We start from the raw sequence: 24184 nt of genomic DNA, 5'->3' as shown, positions 1-24184 counted from the left end.
GCACAGGCCTTCCTTGGACACTTTATAACATGTGTTTCTATTGGTGATCTAGAGCCAGACCTGGGCAAGTACTGGGGCCTGGGCAAGGCAAACTCACTGAGCCTCAGTTTCTTCATCTTAAAATGGGGATTAATAGGGTCATGTCAAAGGGACCCTGGAGCCAACTGAAAGGGCTTCCAGTGACAAAGCTGGAACAATCTGAGCAACAAAACAAACAGCATAGTAGTAAATGAAAACTCCAAGTATAAAATAAATACACATGAATCCATACTTCCATAAATATGAGGGAGATGACACAAATCTTCCTTACAGATGAATTCCAAATAATGTATTTAGATCTCCCCACTCCAGGAGGTGGAGCTTAGTACTTCCTCCCTTCTCCTTGACCACACTCAGGGTGTGTTTTTCTTAGTGAAGTCCAACTTCCAGAGAAACCTGGCAAACACTGCCTCAGCAAGGTGATCAAAGTTAACATCATCAATGATAAGTCATGTCAATAGTATGCATTCTGATGTGATATGATGAGCAGGGCACTTTTCCTTCTATGGCCTTCCTCACCAAAACGCATAGCTTCAATCTAATCATGAGAAAAACCCCAGACAAATTCCAATAGAGGGGCACCCTACAAAATACCTGACCTGGACCACTCAAACTGTCAAGATCATGAAAAACATGGGAAGACTGCGAAACTGACATAGACCAGAGGAACCTAAGAGGACAAGCCAACTAAATGCAATATGGGATCCTGGGAAGAAAAAGGACATTGGTGGAAAAACTGGTAAAATACAGATAAAGTCTGGAGATGAGTTAATAGTTATATACCAAAGGTGGTTTCTCAGTTTTGACAAATGTACCATGGTTGTTTAAGATGTTAACATTAGGGAAAATGGTGAGGTGTATACAAAAACTCTCTGTGTTATCTTGGCAGTGTTTCTGTAAATCTAAAATTATTCCAAAATTAAAAACTTGTTTTTTAAATGGTGATAATAATAGAGATCCCTCGAACAGTTGTGAGGATCAAATGAAATAATGTCTGGAATTTGGTACCTGGCACGGAGTGCACCCTCCATGGTGGTTCATTGTCATGTATGCTCAGCTCCTTACATCATCTCCCAGGAGCTCATTCCCTGCCTACTGTGAGCAGATGAGTCTCATCTCCCCTGCTAGATGGAAGATTCTTTAAGGGCAAAGCAAGGGCTTTCCTTTCACCGCTCACTCAGTCCCAGCATACTCACAGTCAAAGGAAAGTGCTAAATAAATTAATAACTTGGATCTTGCCATTTGGCATAATAAGCATTTTATAGTCAAAAGTCCAGGCCTTAACATTTTTCCACGAATGTCTCACTGCCTGGATATTAGAGGAAGCTAGTCTTAATTTCAAAGTTCATTTACCTCCCCAATAAGGAGGATTATCTTAGAAGAAAACAAATGACTGTCTCTACCCCTGGACACCAGGGCTGGAGAGTCTCCACCCAAGCAAAATCCAAACCCCCGTGATGACAAGGCCTGTGTATGGAATTTCTGTGGGTGACGGGTGAACGCTGTTTGTTTGTTCCTTCTCCCTCTCCCTCCCCACCCTAACTTTATCCTCCAGGCAGAAAAATACATAAAATCCAAGAGGCTTCACAGGTGCCTGAGAAAATGTCCAAAATCCTTAAGGAATAAACATTTTGTGATCAACTTTATCCCTTATCTTTAAGGGTTGAACTGGAACTCCTCTTAGTTGGAGAAATTTATCTGTTATAACAATTATACCTAGAACTTAGGTCCTTAGAGTTTGTGATTTTGGCCAAAGCGTTGTCCAAATCATTATTTGCATCTACAATACAATTGGCCATACACAGACGGCCCACTGGGGAAGTACTGAGTCACTTCAATGGTGGAAATGACTATGTTTTTAAGACCTAGCACCTCAAAGCCTATATTGTTTTATCTGTTTGACCTTGACATCTGCCCCTCTTCACTTCCAACCCTGCAGCCTTCAGCATCCCAGAGGTGAACGTGGACTATAATGCCAGCTCAGAGAGCTTACGGTGTGAGGCTCCCCGATGGTTCCCCCAGCCCACAGTGGTCTGGGCATCCCAAGTTGACCAGGGAGCCAACTTCTCAGAAGTCTCCAATACCAGCTTTGAGCTGAACTCTGAGAATGTGACCATGAAGGTTGTGTCTGTACTCTACAATGTCACGATCAACAACACATACTCCTGTATGATTGAGAACAACATTGCCAAAGCCACGGGGGATATCAAAGTGACAGGTGGGTTTCCCCACGCTTTTTGCATGGGTTTATTGGGCTAAAATCAAATACAAATTAAAATCTAATTGGTTTAACAGATATATTATGTATCGGGTTATAGAAAGCTTGAGAGTCCTCTTCATGGAGAACTTGAGCACAATTATAGTTGGGATTGCATTACATAAGAAGACTAATACAAAACAATATTTATGGAATATAGGTCAAAAATCACAATGAGGCTTCATCTTGTACGCCTTCTCATTGACTGGGGGTAGTTGCCCGGAGAGCAGTATTTAGGATTCTGTGGTCCTAACTCAATAAGACCGCTTTGGTGAAACAATGAGGAAAATGACAAATATTGGATATCTTTGATATATTCAGCGGGTGATCTACATCCCAAGCCCCCCAACCAAAACTGATTTGGTTCTAGCCTGCCTTTGAGAAGATTTTCGATCTGAAGACTAAAAGTCTTAAGGTCCGACTCCAACTTAGTCTTATTCAACCCATCTAGGACTGGCTCATGATCCCACTAATATTGGCCCAGGATTAGTCAGAAAGCTCTAGATTGAACTGGCCTCCCAGGCTAAAAAAAACTAGGACTCAGAGTGGCCCAGCACCCTAGTTTCCCTACCTTAGTGCATAAAAAAAACTAGGGTTGAGCTAGTGTCAAGAAAATATACAGACTGGATTATGACTTTTAAGACCATCCCTACTGCAGCTGAATTAAATTCAATCTATAGTGGAAGGAGTATGCCAGGAGAACTGCTGTCTTATATCAAGCCCAGAACCAGGTGGAATACCTTGTACATTTAAGTGCCTTATAAATGTTTGCTGAATTTAACTGAATAAATCATATTTTTTCAGCTTACTTTTTAATTTAAAAGTATATATATGAAAAGGCAACCTATGAAATGGGAGAAAGTATTTGCAAATCATATCTCTGATATCCAGAATATATAAAGAATTCCTACACTCGACAACAAAAAAATCAAATAACCCAATTAAAAAATGGACAAAGGCCTTGAATAGACATTTCTCCAAGAAGATAAACAAATGGCCAACAAACATGAAAAGATGCTCGATATCACTAATCATCAGAGAAATGCAAATCAAAATCACAGTATCACCTCACAAGCATTAGGATAGCTAGTATTTAAAAAAATGGAAAATAACAAGTATTGGTAAGGATGTGAAGAAATTGGAACACGTGTGTTGATGAAATTGTAAAATGATGCAACTGCTATGGAAAACAGTATGGAGATGCCTCAAAGAATTTTAAAAATAGAACTACCATATGATCTAACAATACCATTTCTGTGTATATATCCCAAAGAATTGAAAGCAGGTTCTCAAAGAGATATTTGTACACCCATGTTCATAGTTGCATGATTCACAATAGACAAGAGATGGAAGCAACCCAAAATGTCCATAGCAGATGAATGAATAAACTAAATGTGGTATATTGGGGCATCTGGGTGGCTCAGTTTGTTGTGTCCAGCTCTCCATTTCAGCTCAGGTCATGATCTCAGGGTTGTGATATGGAGCCCCACGTCGGGCTCCATGCCAGGTGTGGAACCTGCTTAAGATTCTCTCTCTCCCTCCCCTTCTGCCTCTCCCCACCATTCCCCACTCAGGCGTACTCTCTCTTTCTCTCTCTAAAAAAAAAAAAAAGGTGGTATATATATACAATGGAATATTATTCACCCTTAAAAGGAAGGAAATTCACATGCTACAACATAAATAAATTTTCAGGATACCATGCTAAGTGAAATAAGCCAGTCGTAGACAAATACTCTATGATTCTACTTATATGAGATATCTAAAGTAGTAGTCAAATTCAGAGGAACAGAAAGTACAATGGTGGTTACCAGCACTTTGTGGGGGAGGGAAAAGCAAAGAAAGTTGTTTAATGGGTATAGAGTTTCAGATTTGCAAAATGAAAAAGTTTTGGAAATCTGTTCCATAATAATGTGAATACACTTAAAACTACTGAACTGTACATTTAAAAATGGTAAAGATGGTAAATTTTATGTTTTTTACCACCAAAAAAAAAAAATATCTAACAAACAAATCATACATATGAGAAAAAGAGAACTCTTCCACCATCCTGAGGAACAAATTGGTAACTAGTGACTAGAATGCTCTTAGTTGATTGTAACAGAAAACCAACTCAAAATAGCCTAAGCTAAACAGAGAATTTAATAAAAGTGCATTAGGATAGCTCATGGAACCAAGAACAGAAAGAGTAATTTGGCTTCAGGAACTGCTGGAACCAGGAATTTAAACTCCACTGGGATTTTCAACTCTCTATTCTCTTGTTACTCTCTAATTTAGTTTCTCTTGTTTTAGTCTATAGGGCAGAATGTGATTCCCAAGAGTTCCTAGCTTTAAAAGTCTCTCTCACTCGATAGAGGAACCAGAGTGAGCCTTACTCCCACAGTCTTATTCTACATTCTCAGAAAGGCTCAACTTGCGTCAGTTGCCCACACATAGACCAATCCGGCAGTCCTGCTGGAAGGCCTTCCCTGAAGAAAAGGGGGAAATGAAGCATTGGGCATTTGGAAGGATGGGTGTGAACAATAGTATCTCAGTTCAGATCTCAATAAATATCTCCAAACTGGATAACTAAAGCCTTCCAGTACAAAGGACAATAACTGAATAAACCACAGATATTGAGCACACCTTTCATTCAGTGAGCAGATTCTTCTTCCATACATGCTTATTGAATACATCAGGACAAGTGTCCCATGTATCAGTACTAGGACTAAATACAATATGGTAGCAAGACATAGCTCAAAATTCAGGAAATAACACAATTCCTTCTTGCCACGTACAAAGTACTCCATACATGTTTTTAAACCACTGGATGAGATGGCAGAGTTTACATCCTGTGTTCTCTGACTCTACTGCTAATTTAGGTCATTCGTTCAACAAGTATCTATTGTGCATCAAATATGTACAAAGCAATTTTTAAGTCCCATGAAATATGGAGGTGAATAGCATAATAGCATAAATGTCATAAGAGGAATTAATCCCAGTGTAGATGTGGTGTTTAGGGGAAAGAATTGTTAATTATGACTGTGGCTCAGTAGATGAGGCAGAGTTGAAGCTGGGCTTTGAAGGAGAAAAGAATGATTTTGATAGAATCGGAAGGTGTGAAGTCAAGAGCCTATGTCGATGGTCCAGGGGAGAAATTAGGAGGGCTTTCACTGGGACGGTGGCAATGGAAAGGAAAGGGGAAGAGTCAAAAGCTAATGAAAAAAATCATCTTGGTTACACAAATATGAAGGACAAGAGAAAGAGGAAGTCAAAACGGGTCTAAACCCCAGTTGCTTAGGAGGTTACTAATGCTATCAACCCAAAATTAAAACAGGAGAAGCAACATGAAGGTGAGGGTTTTGGAGATGCTGAGTTGAATTGTGCACATAGGTAGAGATGTCTAATGCATGGCACATTACCCAGCATGTGACAACATTCTCCCCATAGCCTTCAACCCTCCCCTACATATTTCCTTCCATGAGAAAGGATTCCCCACCAATGTAACCCTTCTAGCCTCTCCCGTCTCCCTTCTTCCCCTTCTCCCCAGAGGAGAAGGAGTTAATTTATCTGATTAGGGACTTTTGTAGGAGAAGCTAGACACAAAGAGTTTGGCTCCTTCTTTTCCTTTTCTCTCTAGCTAACCCTCAGAAAGTGTGCTCCTCTAAGCCATCAGTTCTTCAGAAGCAGAACCTGCTCTTGCGGCAGGAAGCCTGCCCCAGTCTGGTGCTGCCTGTCACTGGGAAAGTCTGGGGGGCAGCCCATCTGCCTGCAGACAAAGCTTCATCTTTTATTATCAGACTTAACCAATGATAAAGGTGACATTTGGGTCTTCCAGCTGCCTCACTCGTTTTATCTTATCCTTTAATTGGTTCAGAACTCAGCTGGGGAAGAGGGTGTTCCTTACTGGACTCCTTTGAACCCCAACAGCAGGTGCTCAAAAATATTTGCTGAATAATTAAATTTTTAACTGACATATACAGTGGCAACCATAAATCCAGATGTGGAACTCAGGACAGAGCTCAGACTAAGGAGGTGGGTTTGGAGATGGTCAGATTAGTGGAAATAATGCTTATTGGGCTCGAGTGGGGTCCCTCTTATTGTTGTTACAGGGGATACTTGAGTGCTTATTACGTGCCAGGTCCTGTTCTAAGTGCTTTACATCCTCGAAAGAACTCTGTGAAGTCCATTATTACCTTAGCCTTATTTTCTAGGTGAAGAAACTGAGGCACGTATAGGTTGAGTAACCTGCCTCAAGTCACACAGCTAGTAAGTGTCAAAGCTGAAACGAACTAAATGAGATTGGACTGTCTAGGAAGCAAATAGAGTAAAAGAAGAGTAGTCTCATGTCTTCACTTCTATCTTTCTCGACTTCAAATGAGAACAATACGTTCGCATTGCTTTGTAGTGGTGTGATGAAGCAAATGACACAGAACCTGTAAAGGTCACTGCCTACAGGAAAAAAATGTGTCCGAAGCCAAGGACTGGCCATGACCGCTTATCTTATTCTTTCTTTGGTAAGCAATAACAGTCTCTTTATTGGTCTAGTTTTTCATTTGGCTGAGTGTTCACTGGCGTGGACAAGAGAAAGGAACTTCCTTTGAAGAAAGAGAAAGCTCTGATTTTAAGCCAGTTACAGAGAGGTAGAGAATAGGGTACAAAATTGCCCCCAAATTGGGGTATAAGTTGTATTAGAATCAACTTGTTCTGTTTTTCAGGTACCTTTCTTTGCCAAGCAGCCACGTGAAGAAGACATCCAGCTTTTCCTCTGTGACCCTGAACTTTTTTCTCTCCCTTTGCAGACTCTGAGATTAAAAGGCGGAGTCACCTACAGCTGCTGAACTCAAAGGCGTCCCTGGGTGTCTCTTCTTTCTTCACCATCAGCTGGGTACTCCTGCCTCTCTCCCCTTACCTGATGCTAAAATAATGTGCCCTGGACACACAGAAACACGCAAAGTCATTGGTACGACAGGTGAGATGAATCACGAATGGCGTGGGGATCGGATCTGTGTGTGCTTGCGTTCCTAACAAGAGTCAAGCAACCTCCAGCATCAGCCTCAGAAAGAAACATTTGATAATGCCAGGGCAGTGGGCACTCTTCCTGCTGGTCTTGTGAAAGGTAAATATGTGTGAACAAAGAGTGTAGATCTCATCGATATACTTCCAGCAAAAACAACTCTGCAATTCAAATATTTGTGTAAATTCAAACATCTTTTCATTGACCGAGTTATCCAACCACAAGGCATAAAGACAAAGAGAAAGAGATGTTTAGCCCCGCCAGTTCCTCTGGATTTCACTGTTATCTTACAAAACCTCATGACATGCACATAATCACTCACACAGGTGACCTCTTCCTAGCCCCCCAGCAAAGCTCCTATTGACCAGAAGTTTGACAAATGACTCCCCAACTAGCCCTGCCCCTGCTGAGACTTCTGTCACTTCAGTCCTCTGGCTCCCATTATTAGTAGGACATTGCTTTCTGAATATTCTTCTTGTATGGCATCTGTGTACAGCTGAGCTCATGAAGCTCCAGTCAGCACTATCACATGACTCAGCGGCATCGCCACCATCCATCCAGGCTCGCAACCTTAGAGCTATTTCTGTCCCCGCTCTGTCCTTGATGTCCATTTGTTACTAAGCCCCAGAGCATTTTCCCTGGGTTGTCCCTCAGACTGACCCTAATCCAGCCTCCACTGTTTCACACACCAGACTAGTTCTAAAACCTTATACTTGCTCCTTCCTCTCCCTGTGTCCATCAATAGGAAATAAGATGCCAAAATTAAATGATTCCAATGCTATTTTCATCACAGCATTCCTTTGCTCTGGAACTGAACGTGACTCTCTGGGCACTATTGTGTCAAAGTCAAAGTCCTCAGCCATGTGGTCACAACTCTCTGAGAGTTTCTTTCCTTGCGCTTCCTGCTTCTCTCAGCTGCCTGCTCCTCTCTCTGGCCTTGCTCCCTCTCTCACTGCCCCTTTCTGGAAGTCCCCTCAACTCTATGGCTATTCAAAGCCACCCTTCCTTCACCCATTTCAATCAAGTGCTTCCCAGCTCTTAGCCCACTTCCCTGATGATCCCTTCATTCCCCATCCCCTTGGCATGCATGAATAATTTATGATCTCTTACACTCTCGAAGGCACATATATTCCTGGCCTAGATTGTTAAGTAGGGCAGGCAAAGATCTGTTGATCTGCTTTTCATTCTTTCTCCTGTTCTCCAAACACAACAGTGCAGTGCACAAAAGGGATTCTTTGTAAGGAAACCCGCCCGGGGCCCACCTCCACGGTTGACAGTGGAGGGAGATTTCCCTGAGGAAACTCTCTCTTGAGGATCTCACTAATAGAAAAGGAACACACTTTCTTCTTTCCTTGATTCCCCACAACACTGTAAATGAATTTTTAATATCCTGCAACTAGATAATCTAACCTATAAAGTATAGCTGATTCATCTTTATCTTGTATTTCCTTTGAGCAGTCATTTGCAGCCTTTTTTAAAAGACATGACATCCGGGCGCCTGGGTGGCTCAGTCGTTAAGCGTCTGCCTTCGGCTCAGGTCATGATCCCAGGGTCCTGGGATCGAGTCCCACATCGGGCTCCCTCCTCAAGGGGAAGCCTTCTTCTCCCTCTCCCACTCCCGCTGCTTGTGTTCCTGCTCTCGCTGTCTCTGTCTCTGTCAAATAAATAAATAAAATCTTTTTAAAAAAAGACATGACATCCGTGTAAGGGACCATGTTCACATGCAGTATGCATAGGTTATATACAGTTACCTGATTAGCTACAGCTCCACCTCTTTCTCCCTACAACTACAGAGGCATAACCTTAAATCAATTTTTAAAAATAAATAAGTAGATCATTACCTGTGAAACCCATGAGGGACTGTGGGGGAAGGTCATTGAAAAGATGTGAGTGACTGTCAGTTGACCCATGAGCTAGACCCGGGTGATCAGAGGCTCCTCACCTCCACCCCTGTCCTTGGGACAAGGGTCCCACTTGCCTGTCTCGCTCCCAGAGGCTGCTCCAGGGACACGGCCTTGAGATAATGATGTGGCGTTGAGAACACCTTGCACGGTGTATGTGACCGAACCTAGTGATGGCCCCTATATAAAATTTTAAGACTTGCAAGGATCTACTCGTCCTCTTGCTGCCCAGGACAAGCCTCATGTATAAGTGCCCTTTGCTCAGAGACTGCCACCCACCAACCTGGAGTGGTCTGCCTCTTTCTTCTGTCTCTCCCTGCTCTACAAGGAAGGGGGCGCAGTTTCAGACTATTCCCAAGGAGCTCCTCCTGGGAGAGTTGCCAACCAACACTGAGCACAACATTTTAGGTCACACACATTCCTTGGTTGGACACTCAAGGAGAAGTCATCTTTCTACTTCTACCCAGAAGCCTGCTCCTAGCTCATCTCTCAGTTCCTGTCTTCTCTAAGCACAATCCCCTTCCTGAAGAAGAGACTCAAGCCATCTTCTTTCCCCCAAGCAACCCATGGTAGCATGTGATCTTTATAGAACATCATCCAAATACAGAAAAAGGAGCCCATCTCTGAACAAGAGATACCCTCATACAGGGGCAGAGACAATTGGTACTCCATAATGTTTGCTGAATGGTTGTAAGGACATCATATTTCTGTTATTTTCAGAATCCCAGGAATCTGCAGAACTATTTCACCATAAGATATGACCTAGTTTTGTATTTCTGGGGGGAAATGAATTCATGTCTAGAAGTTTGGAGTGAACAAATAAGATCAAGAAGCAAAAAAAAAAAGAAAGTCAAAAGCAACCCACAGAAGACTCCAATATGAACCAAATAAATCTATTTTCAAAGACCTATATTAAAAGCTGGGAACATAATTCATCTGAACTGGATATGTGTTAGGACTAAGTCAATTGCAAGTGGAGACAAGTGGATCTCTGTACCTCAGGGACCTCCCCTTACAACCACCCCCCTCATCCAGGGAGTGAGAGGATGGGATATTGCCTCTCCTTTGTCTCTGAATCTTTATATTGCTGTAATGTTGCTCTAAGTTCCCAGAAAATTTTGATTTGCAATACCTCCACATCTTATAATCCATAAATTAAGCCACAGTGGATACAGTAAGAAGCTGCTAATTAACTGCCACTTCACAATTCAGAGGTGGCTGAATTTTAGTGATGGGTCAAATAATTCACTTTTCGTTAGGATGCTTCCCAAAGTGCCTTGGAATCTCCTCCCACCTGACAAATGCTAAAGAAATGTGGGCAAGGTCATAATTTTAACTTAAAACATGTAGTTGGGAGACACCAGTTTTCCAAATTATCCAAACATCTTCTTTTTTAAACAAACAAATGCCATTTTATTTCTCAGATGACATGCATCCTTGACTGGTCCAGGAAAGGACCTCTCGTCATCACTGTATAAGGCATTAGGTCAACACAAGTGTTTCAGGCTTCTCCTTTCTGTCTTGCGTGGACAGTGATAACCTCGGCTTTCAACAGCACCTAGAGCAGCGGGACTCAATTGGGGTGATTTTTCACACCCCTCCCCACACAGAGCCGACATCTGAAAACGTTTGGAGACAATTCTAGTTGTCACAACTCGGGGGAGAGAGGAGGGTGCTAATGTTATGGATAGGACCCAGGGATGCTGCTCAACATCCTACAGTGTACAGGATTACCCACCCACAACAAAGAATTACCCAGCCCCAAATGTCAGTCCTAGAAGAGGATGTAGAGAAGAGGGGGGATAAACAAAACCTGTTTGCTTCCTACAGAGAGGCACCATCCTCTGTCTCTCTGGCTGCTGTCACAGCACAGAGAGTCAGAGCTCAGTTTCAGGCAAACAGGAATTCCTGATGGGGCTGTATCTGGTGGGTTTTCCCTTCCTTCTACGGTACAAATTAGGTTCTGTGAGAGCTGCCTGAGGTCTATCTCAAGTTCTCTTGCTCCAAATTCAGATCTCAGGACCCTGCCTAGTCATAATTCCAATGAAGGCAACGAAAACTTGTCCCCTCCTTGAAACATACAGAGACTTCTGAAAGCAGGGGCAATGGACCTTTGAAATGAGACCCTAAAGAATAAAGTTTTAATCGAAAAGAATGCTTTGTTCACACACACACCCCCTTTCCATACTTTTCACTTGTTGAGGTCTGCCTCCCTGACACTTTGGACCCACCATGACTGTATTACATTTTGCTATAGAAAACTCAGTTTTTGAGCTCTGAGCATTCAAGAGAATGATTAAATGCACATTTCCTATACTGTTGTCTGCCTGGTTTGTCAAAGAAAGTGAGCATAGGGAAGATGGATAAAAAGCCATGGATCAAGTTCTAAAGATTGGCACCTAGCACATAACAGGCCTTCAATAAATGTTTGTTGAATGAAGAGAGAAATGAATAGGAGTGGCTGGGCCTAGTTTCTGAAGGAAACTCCATAGACTTTGCCAAGCCTGCCATGTGTCCATCTGGGAAAGGTCTCAGTGGCTTGAGGCAGATAACATTTGGGAGAATACATACAGGTTGACAAACCCATTGCTCTAGTGTCAAAAAATCTGATGTTTACTATTCAGGAATTGTCAAATTCTCAAATCTTAGAGGTGAAGGACCTCAAAATCATCTTGCCTAGTCCTTTCACTTTTCAGATGAAGACCCAGAGGCCCAGGGTGAAGTGTGTGTCATGGCCTCAGGTTATGTGACTTGCCAAAAATTGCACTGATAGTTGGTAGAGGGATAAAAATCTATAGAAAATTTAATTGCCAAAGGACAAATTCTCGGGGACTTTCAGAACAACTCTTCCCTGCTGTATTTCCAGCTTGGTCCTAATTGGCCTTTTACAAGAAGGGACCAATGCTGAACCAAATTGAAAAAGCAAACTGTGAGAGCATAAACATTCCCAACCCAGGTTAATTCTTTGGCCTTGTCCATGAGCACACGGCAGATGCATTAGACAACAGTATTGTATCAGCTAAAGTGAAAGAACCAGAATATGATGCACACCACAAACATTTGGGGAAGCTCAAACCTGGATGCCAACGGCTAAAAAGTTTCAGAAGTGTTACACATTTGACCGAACAAGTCCAATTTCAAGGTGCAGTATCAGCTCCCAGCTATCCCCAGGTTGTCTGAAGATTTGTTTTCGGTGCACAGTGACCTCAATCTGTGCATTATTAATTGGGGAAAGGGTGTGCACAGTTCACTATTGCATAATAAAGCTTCTGCTTGATGGCATATGTGGTATGTTTCAGTTCTGTTGATGGAACGGAATTCCCAATCTCCCTCCGGCTGATGAAGTCTCCACACATCCAACTGGCTGTTCTAATCCAGACTGTCTTACCATGTGCCTGAGCCCCTGCTCCTTCTGACTTTGTCCTATTTCCTCTTTCACGTCAGTCATCTCCAGGAGTTCCAGTATGAAAACCATGAATGAGAATTAACTGTCACAAAAATAGAGCCTTAGCTATGCTCTCTCCTGTCTTTCTTTAAATTCTACCTACCCTCCAGCAAAATTCTTTCCCCATGAAGCTGTTTCTGAGCAGTTCTACATAACATGATTTTACTCTTGTCTTTGGTCTATGCATGCAATTTAGCATGGTTTTCACTGCTGTGTGCTTGGACTCCCTTGAAGATGATGACAAAATAAGGATGGGGGTCCAGGCAGGTAGCCCTTGGAAGTCTACTCTTAGAAGAGGGTCAAACAGATACACCCAAGAAGCCTTGTTTTCCTGATGGCGTTTGCTGGGACAAAGCAGTTAAATCGCAGCCTAGAAGGGGGCTCTGCACTTACCACTACAGGAGCCCCTGTGTCTACTGAAAGGTCTGGCTCCCCCAGAAAATGATATGTCTGTGGCTGCTCAAAGTCATAACTTGACCTTCAGCATTACCTTGTCTCTTCAGTTCAAATCTAAACATCCTGCCTAAGGAGTGTCCTTAGCATTTTCAATCAGAAGATCCCTTACCCAAAACTCTAAACAACATTTCAAATAAGAACTTTATGAATATCTCCCTTCTTTAGAAGAAGCCAAAAGTGATGCTCAGTTAATCTAGCCTGTGAGCAGTTCATAGCAGAGTGAGAGCATTTCCCTTCTCTTTGCCCTCTATATCTGCAGTTACCAAATGTTATTTGTAACTACTTATGTGTCATTCTAGAGAGAACGAATTAGGTTTTGACAGATACAATTCCAGGACCTTATGGTACGTAATATGACTTTGATGAGTTGGTTCAGGTAGCCATATAGGACTCCAGTGGTGGGTCCAGGCCTCACACCTAGGGTAGGTGAGACTAGAAGTATGACAGGGTTACAGCATACACATAACAGCTTCTATTGAGAGGCAGTGGTGCCCCAGAAGAAGCCAAGTCACAGCCTGCTAAATGAGGATCTAGGAGAAAAATAATAATTGTCTTCAGTTTCCTCTCCCTTCCCTTTTATCCATTTTCTCCCACATGGCCCAGTCAACCCTCCTGTAGGCCCTGAATACTCTCTGTGTTTCCACCATTCTTTCCATTAACTGCCCCACCTACCACTGCCCAAGAAAGAAAATGCTTCCTGGCACCTAGCTATACATAATTTATGGACTACCTTTTTCATTAGCTTAATGTCTTGCCCTCCCATGAAGGCAAGTCCTTACTTTATTGAAATAAAGCCGTGATTGAAAATATCAAACAAAAATATTAAACTACTGAGAGATACTTGGGATATCAAAGTGTAGACCAGGGATTCTCAGCAGGGAAGTCTGGAGGCAGGGGGTGGTGGGGCTTTTTAACAATACAGACATCACTACCTCCTTCCCATCACTGCAGTGAGGAATCACTGTGTGACATGAGACAGATTTGAAGAGAATATGTTACCTTTATACACAGGGGACTATTGTGGAAGTCTTGAGGTCAACTGAGGCAAACAGGTACCTTTAGAGAAGGAAAGGAAATCGAGCGCCTCCTATGTGTCAAATGTCAGACTAGGTCTTTTTTCTCATTCAAGCCTTATCCTATATGGCAGGTATCACCTTGCCCCATCACCATCACCATCACCATTTTACAGAGGAGAAAACAGGTCCTGAGAGGTTAAGTAACTTATTTAAGATCACATAGCCAACAGGTTGAACCAGAATTCAAGCTCAAATCTATCATCACAACCCATACTATTTCTGAAAGAGTCTGGTCATGTGTAAAAGCGCTATCAGAGGCTTAAAATATAATATAAATATTGGCCATCATGTAATTATATGTATTAAAATATGAGGAGTCCTTGGGAGCGTTCAGCTTCGTTGCTCCTGCGGGTTTGCAGCTATCTGTGAGGACGGCTCTTCTCCCTGGAGGAGACTGCAATACTGCCTCAGTTACACTTGGGGCCCTTTCCCACCACAGCCTCTCCCTGGGTCACTGAGGGGCTGCCAGTGGAATCGCAAGCCTCTCCCACCGGCTCTGGCGACGCCACCTTGTTGTGTTCCCAACAGTCCTTCTGGGACTACCTCTGAGACTTCAGAAGAGGACTGTGATCTGCTGAAGTGAAGCCTTTTCCAGTTGATCCAAAATGTCTTCTGAGACCAGTTTATACGGTCATTCTTGTCCAACCTCAAGTACACCTGGAAAGAACACATTTAATTACTATAACTTCTCCCCTGGGTCCACTAATGTTGAGCACTGGATCACACATGACCCCTTCTCCTCTGTCATGACCAACCGTACTGCTTTTATGCAATCAAATCTATCAGTTTTTCCACTTTTGTTTCTTCTTTTAGTACTTCTGTTTATGTATGTTTAAATATAAACTTCTGCACCCCTGGGTTAGGTCAAGCTATTCATCTTTACAGATGAATATTTCCATGTTTCTTTTTTAACATTTAAAACTTTACTCCAGGGGTGCCTGGGTGGCTCAGTCGGTTAAGCGTCTGCCTTTGGCTCAGGTCATGATCTCAGGGTCCTGGGATCGAGTCCCTCGTGGAGCTCCCTGCTCAGCGGGAAGCCTGCTTCTCCCTCTCCCTCTCCCTCTGCCGCTCCCTGGGCTTGTGCTCGCTCTCTGTCAATAAATAAATATTTTTAAAAATAAATAAATAAAACTTTACTCCATCTTAATTTTTGGTATAATCTGTGAGGTAAGGGAGTTAACCACTGTTTTTTCAAATTATTCTCCAATACTATTTGTGAATTAATCCTTACCTCCACTAACTTTTTCAAATATTACATTGCATGTTTCTATATATACTTGTGTCTGTTCCTGAACTTTTGATAACCTTTGAGACCTACCATTTTAACAAGTCTATACAGGGAAGGAAAAAGAATAGTTATATGCAAATACAGCTTTCCTAGCTATTCCCTGGAGATGGGTAAGAAAGAGACCAAAACAGGGGGGAAAAATCAGAAGTGAATAGTGAATGATCAGAAGGGACTTATCAGTTCAATAAATAAACCCTTGTAAGAATTTGCCCTGGTGTAAAGGAAGGTGTTACTATTCTCCCTTAATGTAGTGAGCAAGGAGGAAGCATAATCAGGAGAGAGATACACCTGTCAGAAAAATGCTTGGCTCCATTTAATTCCTCTCCCCACCTCACCCATTTATGAGCCAAAGTATTCTACTTACTTACCTACCTTCAGGGTCAGGCCTGGGCATAGTCTGAACAGAGTTCCTGCTGTGGGCAAAAATCACATTGGGAGTCCCTGTCTCAATAGGACCTACCCCATTCGGTAACTGCAACTATTAAAGAGATAATTCATGAAAAGCAGTTACTACATTGCCTGGCTGTACGAGTTGGCTAGAAAACTGACATAACAAAGTACCACAGACTTGGGGGCTTACACAACAGAAATTAATTTCCTCACAGTTCTGAGGGCTGGCAATCCCAGATCAAAGTGTCGCTGGTTTCGTTTCTCCTGAGGCCCATCTTCATGGCTTGCAGATGGCACCTTCTCGCTGTGTGAAAAGGCACTAGCCTTTTCTCAGTACATGTGCATCCCTGGTGTCTCTCCCTCTTCTTATAAGGACCAGTCATATTGGGTTAGGGCCCATTCATACAACTTCATTTAACCTTAATTCTCTCTTTAAAGGCCCTATCTCCAAAGAGTCACATTCTGAGGTATACTGGGGGTTAGGACTTCAACGTACGAATTGGGGGGAGGGTACACAATTCACACAATAACACTGGCATATATGAAGGAACTAATAAAAAGAAGCTATTCTTAAGTACATGTGTTGGGCAAGGCAAATAAACATCGATGCAACCGTAACAGGAAATAGATGAACAACTTCGCTTTTTCTTCCTTTCTGACCAAGAATAGATGTCCAATGCTTGAAACAGCTGGGACACAACAGAAAGCCTTGTGCAAATAGCTACCTATTCCAACCAGGTCAGAGGAGACTTGAAGGCTAGAGCACAATGGCTCAGCAGGTGGATGCTGCTAAGGGAACTGAATTGGCTAATGGCCTCCCCAAAACCATAGGTTACTATTTTAAATGTTACAAAAGACCGTAGAGCATGAAAAGATGAAAAATAAAACCAGCGTGGGTCCAACCTTCAAAGGAGGAGAACTGAGTGATAGGGGCAGTTTGGCTGCATGAGACTAAACTAAACTGCTGAGTACTAAGCTGTCTGGGGGCTAGGGGGAGATCACAATCTTTTCTGTCCTGGGGCTCTCAGGACAGAAAATAGCCTTTTCCTTTTTTCTTTCCTTTTCACTAAAATCCTTTTTGCAGTCCTTGAAGATGGAAAACGGCTGTGTGCTGGCCAAAATCATGCAAAAGGGACACAAACACACTTACCCCTAGTGCTACATAATGTAAATGTAAAAGAGGGCTTATTTGGGGAAAAACCTCCCAAGCAGATTTGAAGGAGCAGGGCGAGCCTCTGCGCTTCTGTAAGAGCGGCATGCTTAGGCAGGGCGTAGCTGCACGAGAACCAGCAGGGCCAAGCGTTCAAGTAGAGAGTAGTCACCCACCGCCATTACAGTGCCAAGTAACCCTCCCCCCAACAATGCTCTGTGTATTTGTGGAAAAAGAACAGTAGGTAACTATAATGCCATGGAAGCCCCCAATTGAGGAAAGGCCTTGTTACAAAGGGGATCACCCAAAGCTCAGGAGCTAGTATTTCTTTTTAAGATTTATTTATTTATTTTTATTTTGAGAGAGAGAGAGAGACTGAGCATGGGGGGAGGGGCAAAGGGAGAGAGAGTGTTAAGCCGACTCCACATAGAGCACAGAGCCTGACATGTGGCTTGATCTCAGGACCCTGAGATCACGACCTGAGCCGGAACCAAGGTCAGCTGCTTAACCGACTGCACCACCCAGGTGCCCCCGCTGGAGCTAGTATTATGTCATTCTCCGCCCAAGGGCTTTCAGGGCCCTCCAGATGCACATCTACTCAGTCAAGGAAAAGGAATATGTACCAGCCATTGTAGGGAGGGCAATCCTCGCTACATATAGATGTCATTGGACTACTGGTCAGTTGAAATGGCAGCACCAAGTGGGAATGATTTTCTTTACGAGCTCTTCTATAGGTGTGGTCTTTAAGAGCCAGGACTCTGCAGGACTCTTATTTTTTGCATTAGGGCCCAAATTGTGATTGAAAAACAAACAAACCACAAACAAACAAACAAAAACAAGAAAACCCTCTGGAGTTACAGTGCCAGAAAGGACCATGAACATGGGCTCTCTAAATTTCTTTGTGTCATCTGAAGACCACCAACAGCCTCTTATCCCCAGGGCAGAGACAGCCCTCTGAGTTCACTGAGGGATGAAGTCTTTTCTTTTGACTTTCTGCTTCATGTGCTCAGTTGCTCCCTGGACGAATGGTGGTCCAAATTTTATCATTAACGCTATGAAAATAGTAAAAATGTCTCAAACATCTATTGTAGAGCAGATGTAATTTACATCAAAGGAAGAGGGTCACTTTAGTCAAAAGATTGCAGACATTTTTGGTAGTTACCAAACAAACAAAAATCTGATGATTCTCAAATTTTTATCTCCAGCTTTCATCACTCTCTCCCAATCTGGACACATTCCCAACTACTGACCAGGCACCTCCATCCAAAGCTACCTTATTCTAAACACATCCAAAACAAGCTCATTTTTGTGGGTTATACTATCTACTTAAGTCATCCACGTTAGAGCTTTCAGTCTTTGAAAACTTTGACCCCTAACTCCTAATTAACTGGTCATCAATTTTTATCAATTATACTGCCAAAATGCCTATATCCTTATTGTTCCACTGTTCTTTATCCTTACTGTTCCTTAGTTCAGTATTTTCTCTCAAGTGAACAACTGCCCAACCTCTAATCTTCCTGCCTCCAGTTTCATTTTGATTTTTGATCTGAGAACCATCCCTTTGAGACATGGTGGATGGGAATACAAGCTTGACCTCTCCTGAACAGGAGGAAAAAAGCAAGAATCCCTTAGGTCCAACTCACAATAGAAGAGTGACAGAGCTGAGAAACAGAGGAACAAGTCTTTCCCCGTCAATGTGGCATGATGCTGTGGTTTGATCCAATGATTGTGGCAGAGTTCTATGCATTTTCTTGAGAGGAGATGGGAAGGAGATGTTCTTGATGGAAGATGGGAAGACAGAGGTAAAATGGCTACTCAACTGGGGGGGTTAAATTAGCCAAGAATCTATTAGGACTCAAGATAGGCGATCCTTAGTTTTCCTTAAGTAATACGCAAAAGAACTTGGGTATGTACACGCTCTAAAAATTATAGGCAAATTTTAATTTTTAGAGAAAACAATTACTCCTAAATCTACCACCCTGATAATGACTATCAAATCTATACATACCCTTCTAGCTTCTTCCCACTGCATACGTATTTTACATAGCTGCAATCACAGCCTTTGTCTTGAGTAAATATATAGAATTATATACCTAAAGATGTGCTAAGTTAGAAAAACAATTGACCTGGGGCGCCTGGCTGGCTCAGTCGGAAGAGCATGCCACTCTTGATCTCAGGGTCGTGAGTTCAAGCCCCACGTTGGGTTTAGAGTTACTAAAATAAATAAACCTAAAAAAAAAAAAAAAGGAAAACAATTGACATTACCTAATCTCATGCATTTCACTTGAGGACTTTTCAATCTGGTGTATATCATTCATTAGAGAGTAGCTCCTAATGGTGAAGGGTGACGTTGGAGCCTGGTTGTACCTACACAATTTTACACAAAAGGAAGGGTGCCGAATTTGGTAAAGTTCTAGCCATTTAATATCAGTGGACCTCAGATATGGGGAAAATGCCTAAAGTCTAGGAAATAAACAAGAGGATCTCTTACCTTCATAGCACATTCTGGCACTTAACTAGCAGCATCCTTAAAATGGGGTTAATAATACCTGCTTTCCAGGGCTTTTGTGAGGAATAAAGTATGTGAAATTACATTGTAAACTATTAAAAAATGATACAAATTTAAGGAAAAACTATTAGTATCACTCCTAAGTCTGTATCTCTCACTAAACTCCAAATTTAGTGGAGTTTACTTCTTTTTTTTTTTTTTTTTTTTTTTTTTTATTTATTTGAGAGAGAGAGAATGAGAGAGAGCAAGCACATGAGAGGGGGGAGGGTCAGAGGGAGAAGCAGGCTCCCCGCCGAGCAGGGAGCCCGATGCGGGACTCGATCCAGGGACTCCAGGATCATGACCTGAGCCGAAGGCAGTCGCTCAACCAACTGAGCCACCCAGGTGCCCAGTGGAGTTTACTTCTTATCTTTGTATCTCCCCACTCCACCCCCCAGATTCCTATAATATAGAAGCAGAAACCGAGCTCTTTTGGAGCCGAGAGAAACAATTTTTCCCAGAATTGTCAGGGGCATCTCACCAAGAGTTTTACAGGGGTAATAATAGGGATCCGGGAGCTATTTTTAATATTATGAAAGTCTAACCTGATATTATACTGTTATCAGCAATAAAGCTTTACAAGCTAAAAAAAAAAATCAGTATTTTCCCTAATTTTTCTTGTTTTCCCTTATAAATGGAATTATATAAAACAAATATGCATCTCATAGAAAAATTAATTGTTGCTTTATTTAATAAATATTGTGTGAGGCCCTGTGGTAACTGCCAAGGAAGAAAAGATGAATAAAAGAAGCCGTAATCCTTGCCTTTATGGAACTCACAATCCAGTGAGGACAGACAAGTTCAATGTGCAAGTATAATATTATATGACAAGGGCAACAATAAGGACAATCACAATAAAGGGAATATATGCAGGACTGTTAACCTAGACTTAAGTGGGCTGGGTCCCGGTCACGAAAGGCTTCCTGGAGGAAGTAAAACCTGAAAAGACTTCTGGGAGTTATCCAGGCAAAGGCTGGGTATAAAGGACGAAAAGGAGGCCGCACAATATGTCCAGACAGAGGGAGCAATATATGCACAAGATTAAAGGTGACAGAAAATATGTCACCAAGAAATTATAGTTCAACAGGGCCCCAATGTAGAATCAGGGTATAGGAGTAGATAAAGAGAAGGATGGCATTTTACCCCTACTTTTATTTTGAAAATGTTCACACCTAGAAAACACTTGAAAAAATAGTGTAATGAATACCTATATACTTTGACCTAAATAATCCAGGGAGTGGTGGGGAGGATTGGTGGGGAGAGGAAGAGATAGGATGAATGAATGAATGAATGAATGAGGCAAAATATTAATAATTGGTGATCAACTGATGGTAGAGATTTCTAACACTCTTCTGATGCTCCCTCTCCCCCAATCTGTAAATGTAAATCTTTCTACAGCTTCCCTCTATTTTTTCCTCCTCTCCCTACTTGGGAAACTTTGAAGATTAACTGGTCATAAAAACATTCTGCTGTAATATGAGGTGACTGTTACTGTATATTGTCTCTGTTCCTTTCTGGTCTATGTTACTTTTAGGCTCTCTCTTAAAGCTGCAGGAATTTCTTGTCCAGATAAACCAGTATTTCTCAATGTGTTTCATAACCAAGCCCCTAAGGAACACTTTCAGACTTTTTTTTCTAATTGCCTCTTCGGGAAACTTTAATATGCAGATATACTGTATATTTGGCTTTATAATGTGTGTGTGTGTGTGTGTGTTATATACATATGTATTATACACACTATGTATAAGTAATATATATGCTTTATACTTAAAAGAGTAAAATCTGGGGGGCACTTAGGTGGCTCAGTTGGTTAAGTATCTGGCAAGTGTCTTGGTTTTGGCTCAGGTCATGATCTCAGAGTCTCGAGATCAAGCCCTGTGTTGGGCTCTGTGCTCAATGGTGAGTCTGCTTGAGCTTCTCTTTCTCCCTGTGCCCCTGTCCCACCCCTCCCCCACTCTCTCTCTCTAAGATAAATAAATCTTTAAAAAAAACAAAAAGGAGTAAGATATTTTCGTACTCCGAGAACCAATTTTTGCCCACTTGTGGGCAATATCACTCCCACTGAGAATGCATGAGATAAACTGATCTAACATAAAGAGGAATAAATCAGATTATAATAGAATGAGCTCCCATTCCAACTAGTTTTTATAAACAATATTAATGTATTAGTCACTTATATAAAGTAAAGTAAGATAAATTCAAAGATTTCTAACAAAAAATAAGTTAATTCCTACGGCTTTGTGTCAGATCTTCTACAAAAAACTTTTTATTATAAGCCACTTGGCCAGAGACACCATATTTAATATGCTCCAGCGAACCTAGTGCAGTGATAAAGGACTTAATTCACCAACTGTCACCTTCCTGACAAAATGAATACCGTAAGTCTCTTTTGGGAAAGGTAGGGGAGGACCACGGCAATCTCAAGTAGCTTGGGGGCAACAGAGAGGAACCAACCCAAAGCAGACAAGTCCTAGAGAAGGAGAATGCTCTTTATAGGAGGCAGCAAAACTTAGGCAGGTGTTGGAATGAGAAGGTTGTTTTGAAGATAAACTACCAACAACATCATTTTACCAAGGTCTACAGCAGCGCTGTTCTGTAGAAATTTAATGTAAGCAGTGTATACAATTTTATTTTAGAAGCCACATTACAAAAGTAAAAAGGAATGAGTAAAAATAATTTTAATAATAGATTTTATTTAATAGAATTTTATTAAAATATTATCACTTTTAGATAAATTAGTTTATTTTATTTATTATTTATTTATTATTTTATTTATTATTTTAGTATTTTATCCAATACTTCTGAGCCTTATTGAGTAAGAATAACATTTAAAGGAGAAAATACATTTGAAAATACCCAGCACAGTGTCTGGCACAATATAGGTGTTGATTGTCGGCTTAAACAACATTTAATACGTAGGGAGAACTAGATTTACTATGGAGATAGGTCCACCCCTAACATTTGAGGGGCCATGAGCAAAAGGAGGAAAAGAGTCATTTGCCCATATTGTTCTTCTCTTTCCACCCAATACAGGACACCCCAACAAACTCCATCAAGCTCCACACCCCCCCAACAGCTGCCCTTTGACCACTTCTAAGGCCAAAGTGGAGGGGGTGGACTGGGATAATGTACTCAGTATTCCTTGTCCCCTGGGTAGGGATGTGACTGGAGAGGGGCCTGAGTAGGTCCTTCCAAACCAAAGAGCCCAGAGCAGGGGACTCAGGTGCCTGGACTAAAAGCTGTACTGATTAGAGGCCAGGTGTTACACTGAACCACTCAACAAGAATAGCAGTCAGAAGACATAGATTCATTACCCAGTTCTTCCAGAAACTCCATGTGACTTCAGGCCATGTCTTTACTTAGCTGTGCCTCAATTTTCTCATATATCCATGTAATAAGTATTTATTGGGCTCCAACTTCGGGCCAGGCATGCATCTAGATACCATGAATACACAGAGAATACAATAGATAATAGTCCTTGCGTTCAAAGACTTACCATTCTGATAGGAAACAAGCCAAGAAGATATCTGGGGGCAAATGTATTCCAGACAAAGGGTCTCTTCTAAATCCAAATTTCCATGATTAATCTTGCAAGCTGGCATGTTCATTAAATAAAAATAACAAAAGAAGCCTAAGGGAAAAAATAGCATAAGTTAAATTATAATGCAATATTACAGAGTGTAAAACATGTCTTTTTTCTTTTTTATTAACTTTTTAAAATTTATTTTTTTCAGATTTCATTTATTCAAGAGAGAGAACACGAGAGCAAGTGAGCGAGCAAGCACAAGCGCGGGAGGGAGGGCAGAGGGAGAAGCAGGCTCCCCACTGAGCAGGGAGCCCACCATGGGGCTTGATCCCAGGACCCTGGGATCACAACCTGAGCTGAAGGCAGACGCTTAACCAACTGAGCCACCCAGAAGCCCCAGTGTTGTTTTTTTTTTAATTTTTTTGAGTGTCGTTCAATGTTATGTTAGTTTCGGGTACAACATAGCCATTTGACAAGTTTAACCATTAAGCTGTGCTCACTACAAGTGTAGCTACCATCTGTCACCATACAACACTATTACGATATCATTGACTACATTCCTTATGCTGTGCCTTTTATTCCCGTGACTTATTCCCTCCATGACTGGAAGCCTGTATCTCCCACTCCCCTTCACCCATTTTGTCTATCCCCCCACCCCCCACCCCCACCCTTCTGGCAATCACCAGTTTGTTCTCTGTGTGTACAGGTGTGATTCTGCTTTTTGTTTGTTTATTCATTTAAAACATGGCTCTTATTTATTTATTTATTTTTTAAGATTTTATTTATTTATTTGTCAGAGAGAGAGCACAAGCAGGGGGGGTGGCAGGCAGAGCAGGCAGAGCAGGCAGAGGGAGAAGCAGACCCCCCACTGAGCAGGGAGCCCGATGCAGGACTCGATCCCAGGACCCTGGGATCATGACCTGAGCCGAAGGCAGACGCTTAACCGACTGAGCCACCCAGGCGCCCCTAAAACATGCCTTTTAATATCTGTTCTCTAATACACCAGTATGAGCACGCCACAAGGGCTGCTCTAATTTTAATCACAAGAATTATCACCATATGCAGGGCGCCTGGGTGGCTCAGTTGGTTAAGCGACTGCCTTCAGCTCAGGTCAT

The 24184-nt window shown here is 42.0% G+C and overlaps 1 protein-coding gene and 1 long non-coding RNA gene across 4 annotated transcripts in view; one reads left to right on the top strand and one right to left on the bottom strand.

Moving 5' to 3' along the window:
- VTCN1 (V-set domain containing T cell activation inhibitor 1) overlaps positions 1 to 23624 on the top strand; it is a 68016-nt gene extending 44392 nt beyond the window's left edge. Inside the window, exons 4-6 of one of the 2 annotated variants that reach the window (XM_081815786.1) lie at positions 1979 to 2257; positions 7075 to 7244; positions 23278 to 23624. In XM_081815786.1, the coding sequence (XP_081671912.1) occupies positions 1979 to 2257; positions 7075 to 7199 (404 nt within the window). In that variant the 3' untranslated portion in view covers positions 7200 to 7244; positions 23278 to 23624. Of the gene's footprint in view, positions 1 to 1978; positions 2258 to 7074; positions 7245 to 9910; positions 11507 to 23277 lie in introns of those variants that run through there. The other variant, XM_081815787.1, reaches the window with a different exon arrangement.
- Positions 2246 to 24184, bottom strand: part of LOC115937906 (uncharacterized) — a 28471-nt gene continuing 6532 nt past the window's right edge. For both annotated transcript variants that reach the window (XR_014144120.1, XR_004073116.2), the window contains exons 2-3: positions 23040 to 23174; positions 2246 to 14824 (exon numbers count right to left, since the gene is read on the bottom strand). This is a non-coding gene — a long non-coding RNA (uncharacterized LOC115937906). The remainder of the gene's footprint in view (positions 14825 to 23039; positions 23175 to 24184) is intronic.

The sequence above is a fragment of the Leptonychotes weddellii genome, chromosome 4, assembly GCF_054177405.1.
Source record: "Leptonychotes weddellii isolate Sample4059 chromosome 4, ASM5417740v2, whole genome shotgun sequence".
Lineage (NCBI taxonomy): Eukaryota > Metazoa > Chordata > Mammalia > Carnivora > Phocidae > Leptonychotes > Leptonychotes weddellii.
The sequence above is the reverse complement of the archived record's forward strand: the minus strand, read 5'-3'. Positions and strand labels throughout refer to the sequence as shown.